The sequence below is a fragment of the Lissotriton helveticus genome, chromosome 1_1, assembly GCF_964261635.1.
Source record: "Lissotriton helveticus chromosome 1_1, aLisHel1.1, whole genome shotgun sequence".
NCBI lineage: Eukaryota > Metazoa > Chordata > Amphibia > Caudata > Salamandridae > Lissotriton > Lissotriton helveticus.
Window position 1 is genome coordinate 807,501,500 of NC_136057.1, and position 13,061 is coordinate 807,514,560.

Consider the following 13,061-nt stretch of genomic DNA (forward strand, 5'->3'; position numbering starts at 1 on the left):
TGATATAAGCCTGACTGCTCGTGCCAAGCTACTAAGGGGGTGAGCAGGGGGTATCCAGTTGTGTAATCCCCTTATCCTGACTTAGAAGCAAGGGTCCCTATTTGGACAAAGTTATATACCATTGCCAACTAGAGACCCCACAGATCTAATAAAGTTCATCTTAATCGATTTTGAGGACCAGAATTTATGGAGTTGCACAGATATAGGTGTCGAATTTTTGATCCAAGTAAGGTCATTTCTCCCACTTGTAGACATTTGTGTGATTATCTCACATTCTTTGACAGATAGTTCAAGATAATTGTCAAAGACAATATGCAGTTTTTGCAAGGTGCACACTGACTTTGATATCTGTAGAACAGTCTGAATGACATCTCCGAAGTTTTGCATGGATGAAATCTTGACCATTCCCATTCGCCATTGTGACATACAGCCCACAACAACAGCAGTTTTCAATGAGGACACCTTTTTGACTCGAAATTCTTTAGTTGAAATCTTTGTTTCGAGCTCTTGCACAAGTTTGTGCTTTACTGGTTTGGTTGCAGCATCTCCATCAAATAATGTATTTGTTGGAAGAAGATCATGCAACAGAATAACCTTGATAAATTCACCCCTTTCTTTTGCTACATACATTTCTCTATGTGCTTGCAAACGTTGTTTTTCTGTAACCTGTTTTGTAGTGGCTGGTTGGACAAAACTCTTACTATGGCAATTAAAGCTTAGAAGTTTAGCTTTAGTGATTATGCCTAACAGCTTTTCCTCTTAGTTTATGCAATCAAATTTGTGAAACACTATAATCAGTGACTCCACAGTCTTCATGTGCAGCTCTCAATCACCTTCACGATCAGCATGTACCAAGTTTTTCAATACAATTATCATGTGTAAAACATTTCCCCAGTACTTGCAAAGCTCTGATTTTTCTTCACATTCTTTGACAAACTCTACAAACTTGGTTTTCAGGTTTCCTGATTTTGAACTGAGTGTATTGAACATTGCTTGGATTTGCATTATGTCTTTTGAATGAAGTACACCCTGTGCCTTGTTCACTTCAGAGAAAAGATGTGCTAAACCTAATTTGTCATTCTAGTCCAGAAAGCATTCCAACACAATGTTTCTTTAGCCTCAGATATGATTAGCATACCTTGTAACAAACTAACATAACCAGTTCCACTCAATACTGACTGGACAGTTTTGCTTCTAAAGATTTCAGCCTCAATAAGTGCATCGTCAATGCCACATCCATTGAGATATCTTCTTGCACACTACAACGCAACTTTTGTAATGTGGAAAACGCCCATCATTGGATAAAAAGATAATCAAATTCTACTGGTTTGCTCATAAAAATGTCAGCTACAATACAGAAAACACTTTCACAGCAGAAAATTGGCAGGATATTCTGGTCTCAAAGCTGAGGATGTACATTTTGGAAATTGTTTAGAGCTGTGTTTACTGTTACGTAGTTTGTGACTGGAGATGCTATTACTGATAAAATCCCAACCTTCTTCAGTGGGACTGTATTCTAGGGGATTAGAGCATCAATTCCAGCCCACGGAGGAACTGGCTTTTCTTCATCCTTCAGTCCACACCAAGTAAGCGATATAATAAAATCTATTAAATCAGGTTTGCGGGCTGCAGCATCAGGTAGAAGAAGATCCACGTCTTCAGCCACTTTGAAACTTCCTGGTAGACGGCTTGTAGTGATTTTGCACATGTTGGCTAGGCAGTTGGATTATAAATTTGCAGCTTTGTTTGTTTATGCCTACAGCTGACAGAGCTTGGTTTCCAGCTGCTACTTCATTGGTATAGTCCTGAAAAGGTGCATGGCAGTATCATGTGTGCTGGATGTTCCAGACAAAGAAGAGCTGTCTTCAAATTCAATATTATCAAGACCAGCAATTGTAAATCCTTTTCTTGTAAAGTGACTTGGAAGTGGTGTGCTGTCGGATTCATAAGATTATACAGCATGAGCTGCTAACAAGTTCCTGCTCCGTTCTATGTCATTATAACATATTGTTACACCTATTCTATTAATTGAAGTAATTAGCTCTGTACTTTTGCCCTTTTCACAGATTGCGTGGGCATTCATCATGTTTAGCAGAGTTTTCATTTTGCCGTGATGTAATTAATAAAACATGATTTGGGAAAGACAGTACATTTGCACAGTGGTTCAGTAGAATGTCTTGCACTTCTTCGCTTATATCTTCAAAGCCATCATCAATGTTGTCGGTTTCTTTTCCAAACTCAAGAACTTTAATTTGTAACAGTTTTGCTTTTCTGATATTAATCACTGATGTAGAAAATGTTAAGACAACATCAGGCATCAGGCATTCTTGGTGGCTCTGATGATTTGGGGATCTCTGGGGCATCACAAAATGTGTCATTAAGTCCAGAATCTAAATCTTTGAGGACTTTTCGTAAAGTGGTTCCTGTTGATTTTACTGCATCCTGTGATGTTATTTTGGCAGAAGAACTTAAGGAGTCACATCAGCCGAGAACACCAAAGGTGGCTCATTCTTTTTGTTAGACGGACAAAAACGAATTCTGCTATTGTGCATTCTCACCAGAAAAATCTTACTTTCATTATTATGGATCAATGCAGTTTCATCCATGTGGACCATTATTTCTCTGATCTCATTGAGTGTGAACTCGTAGCCAGCACTCAAAAATGGCTTTAAAACTTAATTTGCTTTTTCAAAGAGAGTACACTTACCTGGAGGCTGTTGGTTACGTTGCTGCTGGGAACTCGTACATTCATATTTTCGAATGTATGCACACTTTCAGTTCAGGTGGGCCTACAGATCCGCTGCACATACATTCAGCTCGCTGTTAGATCAGCTACTCATATTTTCGAATGTATGCACACTTTCAGTTCGGTTGGGCCTACAGATCCGAAGCACATACATTCAGCTCGCTGGTTTCTGCTATCCCAAGCTTTTTTCCATTGTATACAACTTGTTATAATGAAAAAAATTATTGATCCGCTTCACCCATCCGTTTCAAGTGTTTTGTTAACTTCGTCTTACCGTATCTCAAGTGCTCCTCTGTTCAGCCGCAGTTGATGGTGGCTTTTCTTACGGATTAGTTTGGCATATGACACATTTTTTTGTTGAAGGAGTCCTTAGATTTTGTAGTTAGTAACACTCTGTCAAGAGGTAAAGATCCTCTGCTACCACCTGCTTTGGTCATATATTTGTACCCTCTATTTTGACTTGGATACTGTAGATCATGTCACATTCATTAAAGCTACAACAGTTCTGGAAGTAACTAGGAATGCCCTCTACTGGACCTTTCTAGCTATGCTGATTGATTCTGAGTAAAATTCTAAATTGGAAATTCCTTGAAATATTATGGCATGGATTGGCAAATGTTGTGGCTTGTACATAGAGCATCCTGTGGCACTGAATATAATTTTTCAGAATACATTCACTGGTATATAACCATTGGTATTTAGGCTCACCCTAGGCACAATCACACCCATGGTTCCTATACGCCCCCCCATGTCAACTCAAAAGTATGTATTATTAGGCTTGAGTTAATCTCTCAGGTGGCCTATAGGTTTATTTGAAATGAACCAAAACTAAAACTAGCACGATTGAATGGGCTCCTAACTAGAATCTCGGCACTGGTAAAATAGGTTCTAAGGGCCAGATGTATCAAGCTAAATTGTGATCGCAAACGTTTGCGATCACAATTTAGCTGTGTACAGTGTAGGTAGGCAAAAACCTACTTGCAAAATAAGGAATCGCAAAAATTACGATTCCCTATTTTGCGCATGCATTAAGAGAATCGCAATTTGCGATTCCCTAAATGCTATGCCAGTAGGCATCGCAAATTGCGATATTGCCTTAAAGAATCGCAAAATACCACCAACTTCAAGTTGGTGGTAATTTGCAATTTCCTAGAAAAAAGCACTTTATTGCTTTTTTTCAAAGTGCCATGTGGCACACATACATGCCCTTAGGGCAAGTATGTGCGCCACATACACATTTCAGGGGTGCAACAGGGTATCCTTTTGGAACCCTTGCACCCTTAAAATTGCGTGCGCAATTAGCGAGTACCTATGGGGTATTCGCTAATTGCGCACGCAATTCCCATTCATTCCTATGGGCCTCATGGCAATTTGCGAGTCGCAATTAAGGAATGTGTAGGAATTGCTATTTCAAATGCGAATCCTACCTACATAGCAGTTTGCGAGTCCTTAATAGCGATTCACAAAAAATCACTATTAAAGACTCGCAAAACTGTACTTTGATACATGTGCCCCTTAGTGATTTAATATCAACTGGTAGGCAGAAATCTATCCACCACTAAACACACAAACCTAAAGTATTGGTCCCCTGCCCTAAAACAGACTAATACTTGGTATCGCGCCCCATACCCTCAAACCTCATAACGGGCATTCTGCCCTTACACCTCCCTGTTACATTGATACCATGTTTCCTGCAATTGCACCACCTTGGTACTCATAACTTGCTTTCTGTCCCTTCCTTACATTATCCACACATGGTTCCCTGTCTCCAGCAAACAAAAATGTCATTTTGCCCACCCACCTCAAACAGTACCCACGGAAGCTGTCCTGCTCATCCTCCCAAGGAAAGCCCCAGGCATTAACCCTCTTCCCCACACTACAACACACATATACTTTATTTCTACCCCTTCCTCAGGCACAACCTTATGTGGCAATGTGCTGCTCTTTCCTCCAATACCGGGGAGATTCAATTATTCCCATGTGGTGGTGTTACGTGTGTGTCCCACATTCTGTCATCTCTCCACACAGTCTTAACGCTAGATCAATAGATCCCAGTCAAGACTGAAATCCAGTTAATTAAAATTCTTTACTGTGCCAGGCCTGTCATCTCTTTTTGTTTCACTATAGCTCAATCATGATCTGTTCATGAAACTGAGGTGTCCACGTTGATAGCGAAGGGAGTCTGACAACATTCTCACCACCACTGCTTGTTGGGCTCCTATTCCATGCAATTAGAAGCCTGACTTACCATCTACCACAGATCCACTGACTGTGTTTGTATTCTAGGACATAAAAGTCATTCATGTCCTAAAACCTGGAGCAATGAATCTGGTTCTACATTCCCAGCCTTCCCTTAAGAACCACACTTTACACTGCCTACTCATCTCTAAACTACTCTGTACCTCAAATGAATTTCAGTCAATGTTCTTGTCAACAGTCTAGGCACGATCATGACCTCAAGGCACTGTCAGTAAATTTGTATTTACTCAGAGGGCTAGAATGGTTTCTGGCTTCCATTCTGTCTGATGAGTGTTGCATCAGTGAACCCAACCTGAACTAGGTGGACATTGGAAATACTGTAGTAAGTAATGCATTTCACTTCCCTTTCACTGTCTCACTCATTAGAACTAAATCAAGTGGTTGCCTTCTGATCTTTTACTTCACATTTTAATCAAGCCACTATTGCATTTTTTTTACATTGTTTTCTGTATGTAAAATATTTTCTGTTTGTAAAGCTATGAATCAATGTATACATTCAAATAAATTTATTTTGATAGATGTGTTCTCTTTTCCAAAACAAAGAGATTGACTATTCAGTGTTACCATGTACAGATTTGTTTGTTGTCGTTTTTTCCACCTAGTTTATTACTTGGTAGGAATTAGTGTTGTGACTAACGTTTGGCCCCTTAGCTACTGAGGCTTTTCCACCCCCTCTGCTGAGCCTTTTTTTGCTTTTTGAGGTACTCAACGTTTACACTGTAACTTTGTTTCCTCATAATGTATCCTCACCAAATGTGCATCCTTGTTTCCTAGAATCCTGTGTACAAAGTGGACAAAGAACATAGCCAAAATATAACCAATTTTTTTTTGGGGTGGGGGGGGGGCGTTATTGAAAAGCATGCTATGCAAGAAAGCATTATTTTTTTCTTAAAATGTCTTAAACTAAAGGATTGCTGGGCTAGGATCACCATCTTCCCAGCTTCCAGGAACAAGCACACTTGTGTCATAGAACCAATTTGTTACCACGTTTTTTTTCTATTTCTAAGAGGTAATTAATTTTTCCTACTTTTTTGTTTTCAACATACTTGCAGTTTGTTAGGCTTACCCATGGCTTTCACACCTGTTTCCTCCACAAACTATATTTTTCTGGATAATGTAGACACAATTCTGAGTTCAGAAAGGAGTAATTTGTATAGATTTCCTCAAGGTTTTCTCCAAGAAACTAATTCGAATTAGAAAAACGGAATACATACACATTTTTGGGTGGGTAAGTATTGGCAAGGGAATGTTTTCCATAATTGTTTTAGCGTGACATAGACAACTCACCTATAGTTACGTTTGCCATGACGACATTCGCAGAAAGCCCTCCGTGTAAACCTTCGCTGTTGACATATATTCATTTGTACACCTAGTCTGTGTTTTGCAGAACATAAAAGCAGTTCACAGTAACATAACAATTGCACCCTGTGACTAGAAATGGCTGGAACGCTGGCCTTACTCTGCTGCAAAGAACACTAACGACCCAAAACAAATTATCAGTTTTATTTGTTCACCTTTTTGCTTGTTACAATGTGATGTGCTTCACTAGATACCCACCAGAAAGGTGGACGTACAATTTCATTTAACATTGGGGGTCCAATAAATAATCACTGTTTACTTATGAAAACTTGTCAATTATTTGTGATGTTGATAACGGTGACCAGTAGTTAAGCTATCCCTCCAGCCCTCATTATTGGCAGGGGTGTATGTAATATTAGCATACGTTGGCAGTGCTGTTCTTTTGAGTTTTTAGACTCTGATGATACCAGGTGTCATCATGTTTAGCTTCCAATGTATTCTGCTTCTCAGACTCGTAATGGTAATTGGGTTGATGATTTTATAGTCTGATGAACACGTGCAAAATTGTAATCACTGCTAAATAGTCTTCCAATTGGTAAGTTTCGCTCTCACCCATAATATGCATCTGTTTACCTGTCAAGCCTGTGCGCTGTCTGCCTCCTGAATGTTTAATGAGAAGGGTCAGTGTGAAGGCGAAAGGCAGTAATTCCTTGAAATCTCTCTTTCAGTAATTGCCAGTTTTCGAGGAACCGTCCCCCACGGCCTGTCGTTAGAAATCGGAGACACCGTGCAGATACTGGAAAAATGTGACGGTGAGCCTCATTTCCTATTCTTCACAACACGCAGAACGGCCCCGTGTGATTATTTATGTGTTCATAGTTTGCATTTCTAATGGTGTGTCCTTCAAGATGACAATGGAAACCAAATGCATTATATTTCATTTGCATTTATACATGTCTGTTTACTAATCTCCTCTTAGTTTCGGTTCTGTTTTGGAATTATACTTTGCCTGTATTTCACGGAGGTGTATCCTGGATAGGATAGAGCAAACCTAGGCAGGATGGTGTGGAGGCTGTTTGGAAATATGTGTTTCCCATCTAAATCCTTGCACATGGCACCTTTATTTTTGTTTAAACCTTTTTTTTATTAGTATTTTGCACATTTTTAAAGTCGACAATACGAGCAAAGCGTGTATATCATGAATAAATGCTTGCCAGTAGTACAGAAACGAGTTCTCAACAGGAGAGGGTGTAGCAGACGAATTGTATAACAATGACTACAGGAAGTCCAATGACTACAACAAAAAGGTCGTACCACTGATCGGCATGTGAATAAGTCAGACATGGTACACATTGCATCAACTGTGGACATAGGATGCTACAAAAGGGGGATAATTCTGAGGTAACTTGCCAAATCAATCCTCTACCTTCTGCCCCTTACTCCCTGGAGGACAACATTGCACATGGCACCTTTATGAACCAGTGCTGTATCATCCCTTGGTGCTTTTGTTTAATAAGTACTGGATAGGGTTTTAGGGCACTGGGTTAAAGTCCTCTCCGCGTCAGTGCAACTGCTGCGCCATTGTGCACAGGCTAGTGAGGCGACAGCATCTCCCCCTCCCTTGCTCATATAGGGTAGTAAATGGTGTCATGTGCCCTGATCACAAATTAGATGTAGAAAATGTTCACATATTTTTATGTAGTAATTTTGCTCCGCCTGATTATGAGTGGTTACGTTTTTTCTCATGCGTAGGAGAACCTGACCGGATTTTTCCTGCTGACAATCCTGACTGGAAAAATGCACCTGCTCTGGTTGCAGCAGCAGCCGCCAAGTCTCATGTTGTGTGTTGTGTTCCTCCTAGAAAAAGACTCCCTTTCCTTCCCATACTTCTGCCCCCCCCTCACGCTCATCCATACGTCCGGGCATAGATTCACTACATGCTCAGAGCAGATGCCCAATGTATGCACAACAAACCCTTGCAGTAGGAAATTTCACGACTGGAAAAACCCATCCCACGCTTACCATCACCATTCCACAGGGTAGTACTTGTAATTGCAATGTACTGGGTGGGAAAGGAAAAATTGTATGTGGTTTTATCGTGACCTCACTACTGTGCAACTTCGAAGCAGGGGCATAGATTCATTTGTTTGCTTTCACAGTAATTACCTAACAATCTTCTACTTGAAAGTTGATTCATCTTTGTTCAATCATTCAATTTATTATTTTCTGAGCCCTAAAGGTTGCACACAGTGATTTTTACCAGACACGCACTTGACACTGGGTTTTTGCATAGGAGATGTTCATGCAGCCCTATCAAAACCAAACGTAGTGCTACAAGTTTCCCTTGTGTCCCATGTAGGGGTACGACATTGCAAGACAGTTACGAAAGTGCCTTGTTATCCGTCTCTGGCATCTTTCTGTGCAAGACCCTGGAGAGAAGGTGTGTAAGAGACTCCATCTAAAGGTCAAGGAGTCATCGCAGTTCTGCCCATCCTCCTGATGCCACACTGCTCTCCATTTTGGAGGGCAGCAGAATGCTTATGCTTATCTTTCTGTTGCTCTGAGACGCCAGCTGGCTTTTTTGGCCCATCAGTCTTTGCTTGTCTCCAGCTTTAATGAATACCCAGTTAATACTTGACATTTATATTTCACGTTAAGTGTTTCAATTGTTTCATAATATGCGGCTCAGTTAAGTTCACCAAGGACACATGGAAAGTTTGACAGATCAGGCAAAAATAGCGAACCTTTTTATAAGGACTGCTGTCCTGAACACAAGGCAATATATATATATATAGGGAGGCAGAACCTTGAGGTTGGGGGTGACAGTGGGAAGAGGAGCCCTTAGCTTTATGCACAGTCCAAACATTCACCCCAAAGTACAAGCTGGGCCCAGTCCCATACCAGTGATTGTGGAAATGGTCAAGAGAATGAGTAGAGAGCTGGGTTGGGATAGAGAAGAGGAGAGGGCAAGACAATTGGAGTTAATTGGCATGAAGAAGCCCTAGGAATCTGACTCCACTTGATTCAAATTGCTCTGTTATCTCAGAAAATAATGAGGTGACATTTAGTAAGTTATTGAACAGCGATGGAAAGAGCAATTACAACAGAGGGACCCTTAGGACATATTTACGTTATCCTCTTAAGTAACTACTAAGCCTATAAAGGCCTCACAATGCGACCTGGGCCAGGAGGGGAAAAGAGAGACACTCCAAACTTTATATTTTGGATGCTACTGAAGATTTGTAAGATGCCTCGGTCCCACAAAGTTTATCGCCAGGACCAAAATTAGCAGCAGAATCAGAACCAGGAATTCATTCTAACAGAGCTGTATCTCAGTGCTATCTTAAGTCATGTTGGTAGACTAAACCTGTAGTAATGTGAGTCTCTTCTAGTCAGGCTTCAACCACAAAAAACAGAGTAGTCCTGTCAGCAAGTTGAACAAGAGGCTACTTGACAAGAACCTAAGAACAGAAATACCCCCTAAAGAAATGGTTCTGTTCCCTGATCAAGATTGTAGAAACCTGTTGTATTCACTTATCACCTGTGTAGGGTCTTTCCCTTTAATGTGAATGATCCATTTAGATTCTTGCGTCACTTGTATTCCATGTATGCTGTTTGCCAGATCAGTTTTCCTGTTAACTTTTATGGGAACATCAGCTTATCTCTGTAGCTCTTATTAAATATCCTTTTAATCAAGCAACAAGTCTTGTGTGACGATTTATCTTCCCCTACAACAAAACCCTAGTGAAATCCTGAGTGTCTTACAATCATTGGAAAAAGGCCTGAGGGTTTCTCATGAAATAGTATGCCACAGTTGCCACATTTGTCAACAATGACGTATCTCAAAATAAAGGTGTTCCAAAGATTGAGTGTATGACAGAAATTATAAATTCAGCTAATGCAGGTCACGAAGAGAACAAAGTCATAGAATATGTACAGTCCCAGTGGTGTGGAAAAAGGAGTGTCCTCACCATGTCATCTGAGATGCCCAAAATTAAAAACAAGTAACTACAGACCTTAATTACAAAAGTAATTTTTTGATCACCACCGTCCAGAGGATAAAATCATACTAAGTGCTTAGGAATAATGTGTTAGCTTGGCAGACCCAAAAGTTAGTCCTTGTTATGGTGTTGACAAGCAACTAGAAATTTGTGAAGAGAACTCCAATCATGGAAGTTTCTGTGGAATTTTGCAGCATAATTGTAGGAGCAAGTAATAGAAATCCTGTGCAGTTGACCTAACAAAATAAGAACTTAATACAAAAATTGTCACACCTAAAAATTACCCATTAAGGAACCGAAGAGCAGAAGAGCAGAAAACAGTCCAAAACCGGGTTTGCAAAAGTTGCATTGCACAAATGTGCAAAGTTGGGTTCAATAATAGGAGCAGTGATATGGAAGGTGGCAAAGATAAGATTCCATATTGAAAATAAAGCAGAAACATTTGATTTGCATGCACTATTATCCTATACAACTGACACATGCAACCCCTACATAATTACTTAGAATGTTAGAGGAATGCACACACCAGCACCCTGTTATGAACTTTATGTGTACCTTAAGAGAAATGCAGCCCATATAGCAGTATTGCAGGAGACACACATAGCACAGCCAGAGATCCGTAGATTGCCGCATAGGTGGAAGGGTCAAATACTCGCCACAGGTTACTTCTCATATGCCAGAGGAGCTTTGATACGAGTCCGGCCAGGGACCCAATATACACCAGAGGTAACAGAAACAGATGTATACGGGCGCTTTGTGCTGACGAAAGGCAATCTAAACAGGAGACAAATAGTATTGGGTTCCATATATGTCCCCAATACGGAACAGGGAGCCTTTTGGCGCACACTGTCCGAGATATTGTCGTGTTGGTGTGATACTCCCTGGTTGTTAGGGGGCAACTTCAACGCGGTGCTGGACATCAATTTGGATAGGTCCTTTCCACCGTTCCAACAAACCACGGCCATATCTAATGCCAGGATCCTAGGGGAGTGGTTGAGGCACTTGGGTCTGGTAAACATGTTTAGAAGCCTAAACCCGCAGGCACGCCTTTGTTCCTACTCTTCGCACCCGCATGGATTGCATGTCCGCATATTTCTTTTTGTGGGGAATGCAACACTTCTGGCAGTTTGCACCAGTATGGACTATCTCGGCTGTACACATTCGGACCATAACCCACACACACTACGACTGCAAGGGCACAAGATAGAACACACCACCCGAATGTGGAGGCTCCAGCCTTTAGCATTGGAGAACCCCTCCTTCAGGGCCTCAGTGGGCGCAGCTATAGATATTTACTTCAAAACTAACACAGGATCGGTCCCTGATGCAAGTTTGCTATGGGATGCATGCAAAGTTGTAATCAGAGGGCAGTGTCTAGGACTTAGCTGGAGTATTCGTCGCCAGTTAGACCGTGAGGCAAAACACATCGAATACACACTCGCCAGCTCAGAAACCAACTTAGCACACAATACTGGCACTCAGCAGTTGCTGAACGCCCAGAGACAAAAGCATGTCAAGTTTCTTGAGAGACTGCGCTTCTTAACACATGCAGCAGCAGATAGGGCGGGCAGACTGCTAGCGAGGCTAATCAGGCAAGAGTACACACAATACCCGGTTCTACGGCTGCTGTCCATGTCAGGGCAGCTACTGACTCCTCAACATGATATCCATTGGGAGTTTACCACCCAGCATGCCAGGGTGTACAGATCAGCCATTTATGTAGTATCGACAGCACTAGAATCCTTCCTATCTCCACTCACTATGCCCGTTGTGTCAGCGGAGCAGAGAGCTGAGCTTGATGAACCAATCACACTTGTGGAGGTGCAGCAGGCAATACAGGTATTAGCCCCGGGTAAATCGCCTGGCCCTGATGGGCTACCAGCTGAATACTACACGGCATATCAGTCAGCTTTAGCTCTGCAACTACTCTCATTATACCCCAGCTCGCAGGAAGCATCCCTATTACCGGAGATACTTTGCAAATCCTTGCTCGTCTCACTGCCTAAGCCAGACCGGAATACTGAACTGATAGACTTGTATCATCCGTTAGCATTATTAAATACGGACTACAAGATACTAGCCTAAATAGTGGCAAGCCGGCTGGCCCCAAAAGTGCCGCACCTAGTGCACGCAGATCAAAACAGGTTTGTACCTGCCCATTGTACATCGCTGAACCTGAGACGCTTCTTTAGAGTAGCTCACTACTCGAGGGAGTGCTAGACGCACTCCGGCTGCCTAGGTCTTGACCTAGAGAAGGTGTTTGACATGCTAGAGTGGGATTTCCTATTCGCTGTGTTAAGCAGATATGGCCTGGGTGCCAACTTCTTAAGTCTGGTGAAACTCCTATATACTCAACCTACTGCCAGAGTCAATACAAGCCCATATATTTCTCAGTCAATCCCAACTGATCCCGGCACACGACAGGGCTGCCTGCTCTCCCCACTATTGTTTTCTCTGGCCCTTTAGCAGCTGGCCGAGTCTCTGTGCAAGATAAAAAGAAGACTGGGGTATCACCCTGGGAGATGGCATACATGCAGTCTCTCTGTATGCAGATGACCTGTTGAGATATAGCTCCAGGATATTAGGAAGTCATACGAAACAATAGAAACAGTGCTATTAGAGTTCGCCTCCCTATCAGGACTTCGAGTAAAGGGAAGTCATGCCTGTACTCCTTCACTGAGTGAACTCCTGTCCAATTGATGTTGATCAGCCACACACCAGTACACTGGCAGCAGGCAGCATTCCAATACCTCGAA

General features: G+C 41.7%; 1 protein-coding gene across 2 annotated transcripts in view; it reads left to right on the plus strand.

The window, feature by feature from the left end:
* DOCK4 (dedicator of cytokinesis 4) overlaps nt 1–13,061 on the plus strand; it is a 1,604,094-nt gene that overhangs the window by 323,353 nt on the left and 1,267,680 nt on the right. For both annotated transcript variants that reach the window (XM_078674485.1, XM_078674490.1), the window contains exon 2: nt 7,033–7,116. In XM_078674485.1, the coding sequence (XP_078530611.1) occupies nt 7,033–7,116 (84 nt within the window). The remainder of the gene's footprint in view (nt 1–7,032; nt 7,117–13,061) is intronic.